The 19,053-nt window shown below is 36.3% G+C and overlaps 2 protein-coding genes across 2 annotated transcripts in view; one reads left to right on the top strand and one right to left on the bottom strand.

Moving 5' to 3' along the window:
- The window catches only part of LOC131015234 (probable glycosyltransferase At3g07620), a 1,181,237-nt gene that overhangs the window by 101,520 nt on the left and 1,060,664 nt on the right, over positions 1-19,053 (bottom strand). The window lies entirely within an intron of this gene.
- LOC131015252 (protein tesmin/TSO1-like CXC 6) lies at positions 9,636-13,581 on the top strand. Its single transcript, XM_057943561.1, has 8 exons — positions 9,636-10,361; positions 10,566-10,670; positions 10,805-10,943; positions 11,548-11,856; positions 12,236-12,333; positions 12,422-12,516; positions 12,702-13,103; positions 13,217-13,581. Exons 1-8 carry the CDS (start codon positions 9,991-9,993, stop codon positions 13,243-13,245), a joined length of 1,548 nt encoding a protein of 515 aa, XP_057799544.1. The 5' UTR covers positions 9,636-9,990; the 3' UTR covers positions 13,246-13,581.

Below are 19,053 nucleotides of genomic sequence, written 5' to 3'. Positions count from 1 at the left end.
TGATCCTTATGAATTGTCTCAATCACGATCAAATTGTCAAGGGAAACCCTACCATATAATGTCTATGAGCAAAAATACATAAACAAAAAAAAATGAAAAAATCTGTTATTTTTGGAAATAATAGTAAATACTCCCTCCGTCCCGTTTCAAATGTCTCCTTTCTTTTGGGCACGGAGATTAAGAAATGTGTATAAAGTAGATAAAGTGAGTTGGTGAAAATTATTTAAATATTAAATATAAAGAGAGAGTGTATTGCCAAAAAAGGAAATGAGACATTTGGAGTGGGACAATCCAAAATAGAAAATGAGACATTTGAAGTGGGACGGAGGGAGTAATATAAATAATAGTGGCGGAATTAAAAATATATCTCAGAATGAGTTATAGTAAATAAAAATAAAAATTCGATTACAAGATTGCCAAGTTAAATAAACAAATAAATTAAAAAATAAAGATCACAAGGTTAAATTTTTATGCTAGAGGGGTGCTTGAGCCTACCCCAGCACCCCCAATCCGCCCATGTTAGAATACTGTGCATCAACAGTATCATTAAGCATTTCTTGAAATAAACGTTTGAGTATTTATTAAAGATTTACTTTTTTGAATTAAGGTTTAAAACTTTAGTATACTTTTGTATAGTTTAAAACTTTAGATCACATACTGTACAACTGAAAAAAAAATGTTGGCAGTAATTGCGTGTGTAATTAAGGTTTAGTTTTTATAAATAAAATTTTCTTGAGTAAATGTGGCAGTTTACGATATATGAGTTTCAATAACTGAACAACACATGATATAATTTGTATAAGGGTTATTATTATTATTATTATTATTATTATTATTATTATTATTATTATTATTATTATTATTATTATTATTATTATTATTATTATTATTATTATTGTCGTCGTCGTCGGGGGGGGGGGGGGGGGGGGGGGGTTTGAAATGGGAGAAGCTAGTTATCACTTATCATTCAAGTATTCAACCATGAGAATCAATTCTCACATAAACTTATTGAAAATTGGATATTAATGTGTCTGTTGGTAACCATACTCAACTATATATGGTACCATTTCATTTAAAATTAAATTAGAGATCACATAGTTAAGATGGTGGTCCAGCTTGCCAATTAATGTATTTAGTAAAATTATGTGTGAAATTCTAGCTAGATATGTCATGCTAAATATATATATATATATAGGGTGTGGTTATAATGAGAACCACACTTATCGTGAGAACATAAGAACCACTAAAATCAATGCATCTGCTATATAAATTAATGCATTCGCTATTAAATTTAATGCATCCGAAAATAATAAAATTTTTGCTCCCTTTAGGATTCGAACTCAGGATCTGCATTCATCCACCAAGATGATGCATCCACCGTAGATCTTGATGATCGAATGGCTTAAAATGGTTCTCCGTTCTAATTTTATTTAGTGGTTCTTATTTGAACCTCTCCCTATATATATATATATATATATATGGGCGCGCTCCAGTGAGACCCCCTATTTTTCGTGTAACATGAGTACAATGAATAAGACATATAATACTAATGAACAAAATGTATATCTAATGAACAAGATGTATATACTGATGAAAAATAAAATTTAAAAAATTCGTAATGAATAAGACATATATACTGATGAATAGGGCCGTATATACTGATGAACAATGCAGTATATGCTGATGAATAACAAAATTTAAAATATTCTGCTCCCTCCAAGATTCGAACCCTGTGAAAAAAAATCACCCTCCAGATACAATATCAGCCATATGATTGATAAAATAAACGCATTAGACCGTGCCCTAGATCTCACTAAAATTAGGGGATCTCATTGGAGCGGCCCCCTATATATATATATATATATATATATATATATATATATATATATATATATATATATATTATGCACGCCCTTACAAATGCTAAACGATCGCATTGGATATATATATGGTGAGGTTCAAATGAAAATCTTTAAATTAAATAAAAATATAAAAATTATTTTTAATCATTCGATCATGAATTTGTTGATGCATGCATCATTTATTTTGATGGGTTTTTTTTTTTAATATAATTAATTTCACGACGAATGCAATAACTTTGCACGTCAGTAAAGTGTACACAGTTCTCATTTTAAATTGTGATGTTTACGATAACCAACTCGATAGTAATATTGTCGGTGATAGATAATTATGTATTCTATTATATTGTTTTAATGCACATCATGTGAATTGAATATTATGATATCGTATTGGTTAATATTATATCATAAATAAAATTAGCGTGTATCGTAGGAGTAAATTAATTAAAAAAGAAAAGTAACATAACATCGGATATATTCTCGTATAAATACGACGTCTAGCCTTTTGTTTTTTAAAATTGTTAATTAGTATAGTTAATTCATAGTATCATGTGTGTTGTCGGTCGCGGCGTGTTGATCAGATATTATGAAAATCTATTTTACAATAGAAAGTTGATAATTGTTTCTAAAAAAGAAATTGTTAATTAAATATAATAGCTTAGAGAGGCATAGAGATAATATTTTAAGTGTTAATAGGCAAAAATGCCCACACAAAGCATTTTATGCCCTAATTATGTGAAGTACATATTTTACTCTTTAATGTTGATTGGTGTGCTTAGTTTTTTGTGAAAGTCTTACGCATTTGACCGATTTGACAGCTATCAGTCTTAAAAGTCAACGATTTGACAGCTATCAGTCAAGAATACATATGACCGGTGGGTGGTTAGATCATGTATCCGCCCGGCCGGACACATGATTTTATCGGGCGGACACATGATCTGCCACCCAGATCATGTGTCCGACCGATAAAATCATGTGTCCGCCCGGTGAAATTATATGTCCGCCCGACCGGACACATGATTTAGCCACCCATCGTTCATATGTACTCTTGACTGATAGTTGTTAAATCGTTGACTTTTATGATTGATAGCTATCAAATCGGTCAAATGTGTAATAATTTCACAGAAAACCAAGCAAACCCATCAAATCAAAGGGTATTTAAAGAATATGACATAAAATGCTTTGTATAATAAAAGAGGACATTTTTACAAAAAAAGATAAGAAAGTGGACATTTTAAATTTTTACTCATATTTTAATTTTGAGACAATATTTTTAATAGTTTTTCTTTCCGAAATACACCAGTAACGTACTAGTTATTCACAATATATATATATATATATATATAATATAATTATAAATCCTACACTTTTTACTTGGTTAATGTATTAAAATACAATGATGCAATATCCAATTATTGCCTTTTGCATATATCAAAAGGAACTTTTATCCATGTATAGTAACTATTTTTTACTATTATGCTCTTATACACTTACACCATTTATACATTTTTTTGTGTAATCAAAGTTTATGTAACAATATTGTTACATGAATTTTTTCGTATAATCATTGAATTTTTTGTGCAAGTTAATAAAAATAAAAAATTATTATTATTCTGTATAATTATAATTATTACTATATACTATCGGCTAATATAGTATTTTAGATCTAACATTTCGCATGCATCTTACGTGCATTTTGAGTCGTGCAAAATTGAGTGGGCCCACCAAAATTGTGAGAAAAAAAAATCTAAATAATTGCTAATGAATACATATAATTAACACGGTCTATTGTTCTCTTTTTTTTTTGATGAAATTACATTATAAATAATACAAACCACACACACACCCCACCTTACAAACCACACACACACCCCACTTAGTGGTTATTGTGGCCGAGAGTATTCGAACCTGTGACCTCTTGGACAACAGACAACCACCTCAACCACTAGGTCATCCCAAGGGGACCGGTCTATTGTTCTCTTCATTGTAGATGTGCGTGTTCATGTACATGCATATATACTTATGAATATACATAATTATATTCAACTTTTGAGTGGATACTTACAGCTTTTATTCATATTATAATTTATTATTGGATGTACAATCCTCCTATATATGGACAATATTTATTTATTTTATTGGCGGTTTAATATTTTCATAAATTTAGTATAACAATCTCAAAATAAAACACACACACACATATATATATATATAATCGATTAGTGCGCATTAAGAGTATCCACGTATGTGAGCCTTAAAAAAGGATCTTAAATGGTCCTCATCATTTCTGAGCCTCTTCCCATATTGAGGCTCTCTCGGACTTTTAAATTTTTTATCTTTATTTTTAATATAATTTTTATTTAAAATTAAAATTTAACATTATATCAACATGAAAAATATAAGTTTATCTACTACATTTAATTAAAATTAAAATTAAAATCTTAAGTTTTAAATAATTTTTATAAAAAAATCAATTAATTTTTTATTTTTATTTTTATTGAGCAATGTATTATGCGCACCCTTCCCTCTCTTCATCCGAGCCCGACACGGACGTCAAGGCAGGAGCGCACCGGATGGGTGGGGCATCGACGAGAGCTCGTGCGAGCCGGACGCGTGCCTGCTCACGAGCCCCGTTAAAAATGCTCTAAAAGCAACGGGTGTAATTTGCAAGATAAATATTTATACAGAGAGAGTTGAGATCAAATAAAACCTTAATAATTTTGTTAACCAGAAACTGTTGTCATCCGTTGATTTTAATTTAGAGAATTGTCGAGACTATTTTAGTAAGGTTAAGAATGTAATTTATTATATTTAATAACAGTAGGGTTCTCAAAATTTCAATTTCCATAATTAAGAAATTTTCTTTATGTGTTTCTGTAATTTTTTTTTTCTGTACTTTGAGGTTACTACTTAATTAGCCAAACTTAAATAAGTCACTTGAACTTCCAAAGTGATTCCAATTTCAACAAGTAGGCTTCTAAAATTGCTTAATTCAAGTAATTAACTTCTCTAATCAATGTTTAACAGTTACCAAAAGAAAAACACTCCGACTCCGTAAACAAATTAATACGGTTGGTCCAGCTGAGAATGCATGCAAAGATGAAGAAAAGATTTTCACAAAATTATAAATTAATTTTCTACTAGAAGTATTAAGGCTATCAATTATTATTATTATTGTAAGTTAATTTATAGTATTTAGAGCACCTCCAATGGTGGTGTCTTAGAGGGGTGTCTTAGGAGTGGGCCCACCTAAACACACCCCTCTCCAATGCATTGTGTCTTAGGTGGATGCTTAAATCCTCATTTCCACAAAATTCATATTTCTACATTTTTATTTTTAAAATTCAAATTTTATTAAAATTAAAATTCTACATTACAATAATTTAAAGACATAATTTAAATACAATAATAATAAAAAAATTACAATAATTTTCTAGGGCTCAATCAGACCAAAACGAGACCAAATGTGCTCCTTCAAGTCCATTTTTTTAAAAAAAATCCCCAATTCTACACTTTAATTTTAAAATTTCTAATTTTTATTAAAAATAAAAATCAAACATTACAATAAAAAAATATTACATAATTTAAATAATAAAAAAATACATATAGAAAATATAGGATTTTAAAAATTGAAATATTCAATATAAAATTAGGATTTTAAAAGAAAAAAAAATTAAAATTAAATCCCTACCCCACCCAGCCGACGTCCCCTCTTCTTCCCCAACCCACCCTCTTTTTTTCTCATCTTTCCCCCATAGTTGCTGCTTCGTTTCTTTTCTTCATTTTTTTTAAATTAAATCGGCGCGTGTAGCGCACGATTTCGCCAAAATCCGCCAACGACCCGCGTCTTGCCTTCGACGCCGCCTCGCATCACGCCGCGTCTCCAGTGCGGCACACCCCTCTTCGCCCCGCGTCGACCCAGCGCTCGACACGAGCGCTGGGGATGCTCTTAGTATATTTAAGTGAATGCGTCTTTTTCATCTGATGATTCTGTTACTTGGAATCGGATTCTATATAGATAGCAAAGGTGTTTGATTTGAAGCTTTAACTATTTTCTTATTCTTTTACATTTTCCTTTTCTTTACAATTAACACCTTGTAATAGGGTAATGGGTTTAAAGTTTAATTTTGTTTAAGCATTATTAATATATTAAAATTAATTAAAAAAATACTCCTATAATAAATTCGGGCACTCGATGCCTACCCGATACCCGATTTTCTGAACACCTTAGTACTGATACCAACCCGATATCCTAATTATTTGGGTATCGGGTCGGTACTGGTAGGCTCGATACCCGATTTCAATTTTTTCACTCCTATATATATGCGATACACGACGAATATCGAAATGATACAACATATTTAAATAAATAAATAAATAAATAAAACTAAAATATAAATAAATATTGATGAGGAGTAATATGTGCAGAGCAGAAAAATAATATAAATCAGAGGAGCAGGCTTTATCAGGGAAACGGGCCTCATCAGTGGAAGGGATACATCAAAGAAATGGACTATGCCAGAGGAATCACCTTTGTCAGAGGAACCGCCTCCGCCAGAGAAGCGGGCTCGCGCAGAGAAGTCAGAGAAATGGGCCTTGTCAGAAGAACGACCTACACAAGAGAAGTCGTTCTCGCTAGAGGGACGGTCTTCACCAGAGGAATCACCAGAAACGCGGGAAAATCTCCCGCGTGAGGGCAATTTTACTATTATGCCCTTGACCATGCAAGGCGCTTGCTCCAGTGATGAATTTACTATTTTACCCTTTACGTGTAATCTATAAATAGTTACTTTCGTGCTCTTTTGTAAGGTTACGCTATCTTTACTATTAATACTACAGCATTTTTCCTCTCAAGCTTTCGATCTTACTCTTCCTTTTCGATCTCCAAGCAACACTAGGTATAATTCATAATTTTACAATAATTATCCGATAAAATCCATCTCTGTTTAACCATGCTTCACCAAATATTAAATTTGTTTTAAAAATAAAATAAAATAATCAACATCAATTACTCAATGAAATTCTGAAATTGAAATTATAAATTTTCAACTTTGTATGAAGTGTAATGATAGTTATAGCTATTAAATAAATTTAAAAATTATTCGTTAATAAAAATTAGTATTGCGTATATTATTATAGAAGTAGTACATGTCATAATAAATAAATATTTTCATACACAAATATAAATAAAAAGTTGTAAAAGTTTAATGAAGAGAGAAAATAAAATATTTTAAATTTCAAAATTTTCATACTTATTCGTTTTATTAATTTCACTTTTGATGATTTTTATACTATCTTAAATTTAAAATGCATATTGAATATTTTTCATGAATCAAAGTTGATGATATTTATAAAGGAATTAAAATATTGAAAAATAAAAAGAAAAAAATAAAAAAAATTGGTGGAAAAAGAAAGAGAAAAAAGAGAGGGAAAAAAATGAAGAAAAAAACTCTTCTTGTATATACTATATAGATTTATGATTAAATGATAGTTATAATAATAATTTTTAAATCATTAGAACCAAAACATATGTAAAAATAATAATTCAAAAAAAAAATGTAACAAGTTTTTCTATCAACACACTCTAAATTGTTGACTATGGCTTAGCATGACGATAAAGCGAAACAATAAGGCTATGATTTGGCCACCTGAAATCGTTGATTGTGGTGGAGCACGATGAAATTGACGATGAATCGAAATAATTTGTGATTCAATCACTCAATATTTCTAAAATATGTGTATTTGTATTTGTTTCAAATTCGATTCGATTAAAAAGTATTTTGACTATCATTTCGTCGTTTAAACCCGTAAAAAACAATACCCGCGAACTACAAACTTATTTCAATTTATAAATATAAACTGTGGGACTAATTTGCTATATTCTGCAATAACAATTGAAACATTACAACATAAAATATTAATAATCATATAATAAATAACAAAAATGTAAAAGATAAAGAAAATTCCACATATAAATATCGATTAATGTCCAAACTTATTTAAAATTTACAATTAGTAACTGTGAAAAATGAATTTGACATTCTCATCCTTGGATAAATGTACGTATTCCCAATTCGAGACTCCAAGAGAAAATCACGAAAATAAATAAAGTAAAAATGTCAAAAAACCAGGGCTGAGAGCAAGGATAGAAACTTAGGCCAGAAAATTTCCACAAACACATTTTTCACACATAATCGCACGAATGAACGAACTAATTATATAAAAATCAAAACTTCATTTATTATTCCCCCGTTAACTTCAAGTAAATTAATAAAAATAAAAATAAACTGATGGAATAATATTGACATAAATCCAATTTATTGGGCTTGATTGAATAATCCCAACTCATCAGACTAAATTTTCGTAAACATCATATTATCATACTAAATCAGTACTATAATTTTCACATAATTCAAAATGTTTTCTTATACATTTCATTTTGAAAGACCATCCAACACAATATACTAAAAATCATGTTATTTATTTGCGTTCGTACTATGCAAATCAAACACTACAAAAAAAAAAAGTTTCTATTATTGACACGAGACTTGATAGCTAATATTTGTGTCACAAAAAATAGTGACGTTTGAAAATGTAATTATTAGTAATTATCAAATGTTACTATTTTTTATAACACACATAATAACTATTAACTATCAAGCGTGCGGTGAGGTTTGAACTATGTACCTCACTGTTCGAATTCTTACTCCAAACCAAATTGAATCATATTGAAATGTTCGGTTCAACCTACGTTTCCATATGATATGAAATATCTGCAATTCTTGATGAGTTTTTTATTGTATTATTTTCATAAATTACCAAAAAAATGAAAAATATTTATATTTATTATTATTGCTCCCTCCGTCCCAACTTTTATATTCAATTTTTCTTTTTCGGTCGTTCCATATTTTGGTATCCATTTATATTTTTAGTAAAAGTAGGTGGGATTCTTACTTCACTTTAATTATTTTAACTCTCGCATAAAATGTGAAACTCTTATTTCACTCACAACACACCAATCACTTTATTAATATTCGTGTCATTTTCAACTGGATACTAAAAGATGGGACAGATGGAGTATTTCTTAAATCTTTTAATTTAGGAATTTGGGATGTTGGCAGTCGCACTCCATCATTAATTCTTCAATTGAGTCTTCACAAATTTTAAAAATTTAAAATCCTTGTCATAAGAAGACAACAGTGGGCCCAACCGGCCCACCATCTGCTAAAGCTCGTGTACCGAATTAATCGTTTTCGTCTCATTCAAACCACGCTGGACAATTCCCGCCAATGAAAATCTCCCACGTGTCAGGGTGCATTCTATTGCATACCGCGCCAGATTATATCTCGTTTAGCGCCAAATTTCTGGTACTTTTGTAATTCTATTTCCTTTTGGCCTATGCTTTTGCCCTCGTTGACTCAGCTTTAAATTAATGCCTCTCTCCGGTTCCTTTCTCTCCGTTTCCATCCAATTTTGGTTTTTTGCTTTTCTCAAAATAAAATATTAATTATCCCATTTCATGAATTATAGATATAAGCGTTAATAAAGAATCCATCAACGTGATTTATGGTACTGATATTCAATTTAAAGGAAATATATGTGTGATTAAATTAAAGTATAATCTAGTTTAATGTTATAAACTGACACCGGCACGGAATTGGATGGAAAGTCACTGGAGAAGAGGCGTGTGAATCTCAGCCGTCGATCCAAACCCTACGCTTCATCTTATCCGTAGATTCTCAGAAATTGAAATTTCAAAGATTTGAAAAGAATCACACTCACACAGCACACAGCACAACTCAAATACTCCCTCTGCTTTCTCTCTCTAAAAAAAATCCCCAACCTCATTTTTTCTCATAGATTTCAAACCTATTAACTTCCCTTTGCGGAAAAGGAAGAAGATTTCAAATTTTCGTGGGAACGCGCACAAGAATCGAATCTGCATTCGTCTCCGAGAGCGGAATTTGACGATACGAGGAGGAGATTAGTGATTTTTGAGAGAGAAATATTTGAATTTTTGTCTTCTTTTGGTTGTTGAAGACGAGCGTGGAATCTATTCGAACGCTAACGTTTGTGTTCAATGCTTGATGTCAAGAGACTTTATTTATATTTTTAATTCTGAATAGAGAGAATGAGCATGGAGCAGAGAGAAGGGGCGGCGGCGCCGGTGGTAAGGCAGCTGGATTTCACGGTTAATTTCATGTCTGCGGCGGCGAATGCTAACGGCAAGGGGAGTCCGATGGATCAGTCACAGCCTAAGTGGCTGGCGGCGGGGAATTCGCAGCACGCGCATGCAATTGCAGGTTCTCCTCAGTCGCCGTCGCGAAGCCAGCTGGCGCAAACGAAATTTCCGCCGCGGAAAATGGTGATGCCGCCGAAGTCTCCGCATCGCGAATTGCCTCAGATGGAGGTGCGAGCACAATCGCCTCTAATAGCGCCGCGGTTGTCTCATCCGGTGGGGAAGCCAGTGCCCACGCCTAAGCGTGCATTGCAACCATTGATGTAAGGCTTCGGTTTTTGTGTTTTTTGATTTTGGATCAGAATGCTTATCAGCTGACTTAACCTTTGCTAGTATTACTAATTACAATGCGATATTCGTTGCTTGATTGTGACAAAAAAAAAATTAGAAGGTTGAATGCGATTTTACAATTCGATTTCTTGTGAATACATAGGTATAACTTTCAATAACTTTTTATTTATTAATAGGAAGATGGAGTCCCCGAAATCACGAGAACGTAATCCTGAACAGAATGATGGCACTCTGAAGAAGCAGAAGCAATGCAGGTGTAAGAATTCAAGATGCTTGAAGTTGTAAGTATATCTATCTAACTGAATAGCTCCTCTGAACTTTTTATTTTTCTTATTGTCTGAGTATAAAGAATCTTTTAATCTGTAGCTGGGCCAGTTTTGACCTTTGGGATTGCTTGTGATGATGACAAACACAGGTATTGTGAATGCTTTTCCAGTGGAGTATACTGTGATGGATGTAACTGCATCAATTGCCACAATAAAAAAGAGAATGAGGCTGATAGGAAGGAAGCGATTGATGCAGTTTTGGAGAGAAAACCCGATGCCTTTTATGGGGTATGCAAATGACTCTACGATGTCGTCTGGACTCCTTTTAAGTTAAATCATAGTTCCTGAGTTCTCATTAACCTTCTGCTTGAAGGGATTGATTATCAGTGTTACTTTGTCTATTCTTCTTCTCTTTCTCTCTGTATACAATCCTGTCAACCTTTTAAAAATGAGGAAAATTTCCTGGTAAAGAATAGCTATGAGATAGAAATTAAAATTCCAGATGAGCGAGCATTTTAAGTTTTGCAAACAGTAATAAGATCGAGTCATTGTGTTGCTGCCACCAATTTAATATTTTTTTCTCAAACAAGAATTCAATAGAACGAAACAGATTTCAGATGCAGAAGCTGTGGTAGAGATATTCAATAGAAAGTTGTTATTGATCTTCTGAGATATCGCTGCCTAAGAAATGATATGTAAATTTGTTAGATATGGTTTTTCATTGGAAAAATTGTCAAAGGTAAAAATCAAGTAGTTTTCAGATTTTTGGTTAAATTCTGACAGTTTTCCTGTCTAGTAGCTAGCAATTGTCTGTCTTTGTGACATCTTCAGTTGACTTACAAATTTTTATTATTTTTCGGTAGAATGAATTCATTTGATTCATGAATTTTAGGTAGAGCATAGTAGAGGATGCAATTGTAAAAGAACTGGGTGTCTCAAGAAGTATTGCGAGTGCTTCCAGGCAAATATTCCTTGCTCCGACAAATGTAAATGCATAGACTGCAAAAACTTTGAAGGATGTGAAGAGAGGAAAGCTCGTCTATATCATCATTCAGCAGATTCAATGGCATTTATCCAGCAAGCCAACGCGGCTATAAATGGAGCTATTGGAACTCCAACCAAGAAGAGTAGAAACCAGCAAATTGGTTTTGATGTGACATCTAGTAGACAATTTACTAGATGGCTTCCAGAATCTCACCAGGTTCTTGTTGAATGCTAAATGCATTTTCTGCTCTTCTTTTTTTACCCCCTCTACTTCCTTTAGTTCTCTGGTTCTGCTGTTTCCTCTCTTTTAAATTTGTTAGGGAGTTGCACCTAGCTTTAACTTATAAAGACTATGTTCACAAGCCATGAGCTTTAGAACTTTTGGACTTTTAGTTCTTGTACTAGCAATTTAACTTTTCTAAAGCCATGAGTGTGGCATGTGTTAATTACGGAGGTATATAGCAATTGGAGGGTCTCAAAAATGTCTCATCCTTTTGATGTATACTGAAAGAACTATTTTAAGGTCATCTCATCGATTTCTTTTTTCCTATATAAAGTGATTTGTTAATATCTGATGAAATCTTCTTTCTAATCAGGAACCTTGTTTCACATCTGAAACCCCGTATTCACCATCATTTGTTCAGCCGTCTAAATCAGACCCTACTAAATTAGGAGTTTCTAAATCCTCGTACAGGTAAGTTTCGATCCTTGTGGTTGTGTATTATCTTGTGAGTAACCAAGTGTCTTGGCCTATAAATGTTATTCTCTTCCTATGATTGAAGGTCTCCTTTAAGTGGCATCCTCCAATTACAACATGTGAAGGACTTCTGCAAACTCTTGGTTGAAGTTTCAACAGAAGCAGCTAAGAGTCTTCCAGGTAGGTTTCACCGCTTCAGAGTTTGTGAACTGTACAGTTTCAGATTGTTGATCGATTTGGATATGGAGACTAGAATATCTGCAGCCTAATTTGTTATTGAGTGCGTGTAGTAGTTTATTTCTCTTGTTACAGTTATATCTTAAACTTAAAATCTGACTGTCTGACTTTTGTATTTACCTCCCCAGACGAAAGGAAAATGATCGACGGTGGCATTGATGTGAATAGGGTTGAAACTTCGGTTGGGCACCATGAAGACAGTAAAGATCATCAAAGCCAGCAGAATGCTGTGGAATTGCCAGCAAACAAAGGAAACAGAGATAGAACATCACTGTGTGAATCTGATGGCTCTGATATTCAAAATGGAAGACCGTTGTCTCCAGGAACACTTGCATTAATGTGTGACGAACAAGATGCAACGTTTATGGCGGCTAATGCTCCATCCACAGTCACAGAATCTAATACAAGGACCCAATTGAAATCAGAATCTGCACTCGGTCCCAACCAGTTATACGTTGAACAAGAAAGGCTTGTTCTAACCAGGCTTCGCTGTTTCCTCAACAGACTTATCACTTGTGGCTCCATAGAAGGTAATGAAATTCAATTTTAACTTCTGGAATTCTGATACTCTAGTCTTATGTAAGTCGAGCTCAAAAACATACAAAGTCGTGTGTTCTGACAATTTTGTGTCCGTGCATTGCAGAAACGAGAGTTGAGCAGGAAATCCCCTAGGGTCTATGGAGCAAAGGTGTTCAATTGCCGGTGATTGACTAGCACAAAACCAGAAGGTAGACAAGCCCCTTTTTTATGCCTTCAAATATTTAAAGCCGTAATGCTGCAAGAAAAATTTTACTCTTGTACCAAGCTAGCTAACAACTAATGTCCAAAAAGTTAGGACCTCTGTGATGCAGTTAGTTATTCGTGGCTGGTGAGACGTTCTTGTCCTATAATTGTTCATGAGTTCAACCATCTTAGATCAGGATTTCATTTTTTCTTTTCACTGCTTTGTGTAAATGTTAATACAATCTTTTTTGCATAATTTTGTAGAACTATTACATGGTTTTTACATTCTCATAATGTTTGTAAATTTTTGCAATGCCTAATTTAGTGCTTCTTGCTTGACCCTAAAACTGATGGAAGGGTTAAAACTACAACTATTATGTACTAGTATTTATTGCAAATGCATATTTGCTCTCTCTCTCTCTGCAGGGAGAAGGGTTAAAACTACAATTATTCTGTAGTATTTATTGTCAATAAATATTTGATCTCGTACTTCAATATAATTAGTATAAATCGTATGTATATTGGTGGTGTAATTTATACATGTGATGTGAATATGTATTATTTGGGAGCGAAAGTATGTTAGATATTGAATATCTTGTGCTTGAAACTTTCAAGATTATAGACTTACGGGTGGGGCTCACAAATTGGAGATCAGGACTTGCATGGGTAAATTTTACGCATTAACATTTGAAAATTAATTAGTCATTCTTTTCCCATTTTTTGTTAGGAATTCTGTTGACTATTGGAGGCTTCCTAAATTATGATTTATCTTTTCTTTAATTATATAGTATCAACTAATCGTCGAGTTTTTATTCACACAAAGGTGATAAAAACAATAAATATGAGGTGGACAGTGCAATAGAAGTAAAGAGATACTCCACCAACTAATAATGTACAGTTCAGAACTTCAGATGCAGTGTCCCATTCGTGTTACACTATCCAATTCGTTATTTTGATAATATTTATTGTAATATAATGAATTATCGGATTGTAATTAATATTTATAATTAAAAATTAAAATTTAAAAATTATATACTATACTTATGAATTTATCAACCATAATGATCAATTTAACTAATACAATTAAAATTAAATGCTAAAAAATAATTATATACCTTAATTGGGCATATAAATCCTAGTTAATGAGTACAAATTAAACTAAAATTCAAGAAAATGAGTTAAATTGAAGAAAAAGTGAAAAAATAGTATATAAAAAATTAAAAGTGGTATACTATGAGTCGCCAAAAATTGAGACACTGAATCTCGATGACGTAGCGAAAGCTTAGAATTGCTGGCGAATTGAGAGGCCACTCAATTTCTGAATTTTCATTCCCAAATTAGCTGCTGAAAGTGACGACAAAAACCACATATATACACAAAAATCTAAACCCTAAAGCCCATGCAAGGGCCCAAAGTCAGCAAAGGCCCAAGCCCAACAAAAAATGTCCAACACAGACTGACTAAACAAAACAGAAATGCCTAAGACTTAGGCTGAAATAAACGATCAAATTTATCCATAAAAGCAACAGCTTCAGCCATGACTTCATCATCACTAGCGACATCATTCTCCCCCACCAAAAAGCGAGTCGACCTCGACGAGGAACCACCATCAGAATCAGCCGAGTTATCACCGTGAAAAGGCACGAGGTGTTTGACATTAAACACATCGGAAGTGCGGAGATGAGGGGGAAGCTTCAAGCGATAAGCATTTGGGTTCAACTTCTCAACAATTTCCACGGGGCCAATTTTACGAGCCGCCAACTTGTTATATTCATGTGCGGGATAACGATCTTTGGTGAGCACTGCCCAAACAAAATCACCCACCTCAAAGTCAACATGGCGGCGACGACGATCAGCAGTACTCTTGTATTTAGCATTAGCAGCAACTAACTGTGCACGGGTAGCTTCATGTGTACGACGCAGATTCTGAATAAGATCCACAGCGCGAGCTTCGGCTCGGACAGGAGAAGGGAGAGAGAGTAAATCCGTTGGACCTCGAGGAAGAACAGCATAGACAACTTGAAAAGGAGAGAAGCCTGTACTACGATTGACAGCAGAGTTATGAGCGAATTCAGCCTGAGGAAGCTGAGAATCCCACGAGCGCACATGTTCACCAACAAGGCAACACAATAGATTGCCTAAGGAGCGGTTGACAACCTCCGTCTGTCCATCAGTTTGGGGGTGATAAGCGCTACTGAAATCCAAACGAGTGTGAGCCATGCGCCAAAGACTACGCCAAAAGAAACTCAGGAAACGAGTGTCGCGATCGGAAACAATAGACGATGGGAGTCCATGTAAGCGATAAATCTCGCGAAAAAATAATTGAGCGACATGAAGAGCATCAGAGGATTTGCGACATGGAATAAAATGTGCCATTTTGGAAAAACGGTCCACCACCACAAATATGGAGTCGTGGCCACGTTGAGTTCGTGGGAGGCCTAACACGAAGTCCATGCTAATGGCTAGCCAAGGCGCAGACGGAACAGGTAACGGCCTATAAAGACCGGCGTTAGAAGCTGTCCCTTTAGAGACTTGACAAACTCGACAACGCTCAACAAAACGAGTGACATCACGGCGAAGAGAAGGCCAAAAATAAGAGCGTTGCACAAGCTCAATAGAGCGATCACGGCCAACATGACCTGCATTGTGTAAATCTGCCACTAGTTTGAAGCGAAGGCTGCCATCGGGAATACACAACCGAGTCCCTTTGAACAAGAATCCATCAACAACAATGAAATCTGTTGCATCTCCAGCATGGACACGAAGAAGTATAGGTCCAAAGAAGCTATCGGTGGGATATAATTCTGGCAACAGTTCAACCCCAGGAACCATAACACGCAAATCTGTGAGGACGAGAGAACGGCGACTGAGTGCATCCGCTACTCGATTAGACGCTCCGGATCGATGCTTGAGCACAAAGGTAAATTGTTGTAGAAATGCAACCCATGATGCATGGCGAGCAGATAAATTATCTTGAGTGGCGAGATGACGCAACGCCTCGTGATCAGAAAAGAGGACAAATTCACGTTGGAACAAATAATGCCTCCAATGTCGGACAGCCCGAACCACAGCATAAAATTCCACATCGTATGTGCTGTAGCGAGAGCGGGCTCCAGATAACTTTTCACTAAAGAAAGCCACAGGACGTGCGGTTTGGCTAAGGACAGCCCCAATTCCCGCTTTGGAAGCATCGCAAGATAGCTCAAATGGCTGATCAAAATCTGGCAGAAGGAGAACCGGGGCTTCGGTCAAGCGGTGCTTGATAACGTTAAAGGCAGCTTCCGCCCCCGACGTCCAAACAAAAGGTTTTTGGCCTATGCAATCGGTAATTGGAGCCATAATAGAGCTAAAGTGAGCAATGAAACGTCGATAAAAAGATGCTAAGCCATGAAAACTTCGAGCCTCTGTGATAGTTGAAGGGGACGGCCAATCGCGAATGGCAGCGACCTTAGAATCATCAACCCGAATTCCTTGAGAAGAAATCACATACCCAAGAAATAGCACAACGTCGACGCAGAAAATACACTTTTGAGGTGAAGCATAAAACTGCTCAGAGCGCAAAATAAGCAACACTGCTCGGAGGTGATCGTAGTGAGCCTCCCACGAGCGGCTATAGATAAGAATGTCGTCGAAATAAACGACGACACACACACCAATAAGGGAACGGAGTGCCTGGTTCATTATCCGCATAAAGGTGCTCGGCGCGTTAGATAAGCCGAACGGCATGACGAGCCACTCAAAAAGGCCTTCCCGAGTTTTAAACGCTGTTTTCCATTCGTCACCAGGCCGGATACGTATCTGGTGGTAGCCACTACGGAGATCCAACTTGCTAAAAATGGCTGCACCACTAAGTTGGTCAAGCAAATCATCTAGGCGTGGAATCGGAATACGATAACGAACCGTAATTTTGTTTATCGCGCGACTATCGACACACATGCGCCATGTAGAATCTTTTTTTGGAATGAGCAATGCCGGGACAGCGCAAGGGCTTAAACTTTCGCGAACACTACCTCGCTGAAGAAGTTCCTCTACTTGGCGGCGGAGCTCGGCATGTTCCGTAGGACTCATGCGATAATGAGGCCGATTCGGTAGAGAAGCTCCTGGGATCAAGTCAATGTGATGTTGGATGTCACGGAGTGGGGGCAAACCAGAAGGCAACTCGTCCGGAAAGACATCAGAAAATTCCTGCAAGAGACTAGCAAGCTCAGGAGAGGACGATGTGGCTTGATTGGGACGTTCAATCCCCACGAGAAAGAGAGCATAAGGTGCTGCAGAGAGCTCGCGCCATAAGTCCGCGCGAGAAATGAGGAACACTGAAGAGCCTGGTGACGGAGAACTCGGCAACGAAGAATGAAGCACTATCTTGACACCATCAAATATAAAGGTATACGTGTTAAGACGGCCATCGTGGAACACCGATCGATCAAATTGCCATGGTCGGCCTAACAACAAGTGACACGCATCCATGGGAACAATGTCACACCATACGGAGTCTTTGTAACGAGAACCCACAGAGAATGGAATTAAAGCACGACGGTCCACGGTAACAGAATTCCCACGTTGAATCCAAGCAAGAGTATAAGGAGAAGGATGTGGTTCAGTAGGCAAATTAAGCTTAGCCACGGCAGTTTCTGCCACCACATTTTCACAAGAGCCAGAGTCAATGATAAAACGACAAACTTTACCATTGATTGTGCAAGTAGAAGCAAATATGTGTGAGCGTTGCGGGTCCAGATCGTCGGCTCGAGGAGCGAGATAAGAACGACGAAGCATGAGTAGGGGGCCACTATCACCAGTGACGTGTTCTTCGACCAATGGTACCACAGGCTCCACATCAAAATGCGGTGGGCCATCATAATCATCATGCACGTCTTCCGTAAGGAGTGCGTGTTGGCTACGGTTACGAGGACATGCAGCGCGGCGATGTCCGGTTTCACCACAAGTAAAGCAACGATCAGAAGTGGGACCGACAACAGCCGGCGGACGTGGTGTCGTGGATGTGGCGGAGCTCGCCGAGGGAGCAGGGGCACGCTGCTGCGAGGAAGTAGAGACATTAGCAGGACGTCGACTTGCTTGAGTTTCTAAGAGAACAGCGCGCTGGTGTGCGTCTGCGACAGAAACGGGATCAAAGAGATTCAAAGTATCCTGATATGATAACTTCAACCCACTAATATATCGAGACACCAACTGAGCAGGAGAATCACGAATATCCAAACGAGACAATAGCTGATAGAATTCTTCGGTATAAGCATCAACCGAACGAGAATTCTGACGAAGAGTGTGTAGGCGTTGATATAGCGTATTCTCATAATTAAAAGGAAGAAATTCACGCTCAAGATGTTTGCGGAATTTTGACCAAGACGTGATACGAGGTTTACCCTGCCGTTGACGGGTGACCTTCAACTGATGCCACCAGGACGACGCGCGCCCACGAAATCGGGTTGCCACAAGTGCCACACGACGATGATCGGGGACAGCCTTGAACACCAATAACTCATCCACGGCGTTGATCCAGTCCAAAAATTCTGATGGGTCGAGGCTACCTGTAAACTCCGGGAGATCGAGCTTGAATCCCGATTCCCACCGCCTACTGTCGTCCCCATGAAAAGTGTGCTCAGGAGCGAAAGGATTGACGTCGGAGAGGGTAGTAGACATAGTGTCCGAATCGAGTTCAGGTTCCTCAACTGGTGGGTGAGGTCGATGCCGATGGTGGCCACCGGCGCGACGAGGACGCTCTGGTGCGGCATGGTGCTGCGT

This window comes from Salvia miltiorrhiza, chromosome 3 (genome assembly GCF_028751815.1).
Source record: "Salvia miltiorrhiza cultivar Shanhuang (shh) chromosome 3, IMPLAD_Smil_shh, whole genome shotgun sequence".
Taxonomy (NCBI): Eukaryota; Viridiplantae; Streptophyta; class Magnoliopsida; order Lamiales; family Lamiaceae; genus Salvia; species Salvia miltiorrhiza.
This window is presented reverse-complemented; position numbering and strand designations above follow the sequence as displayed.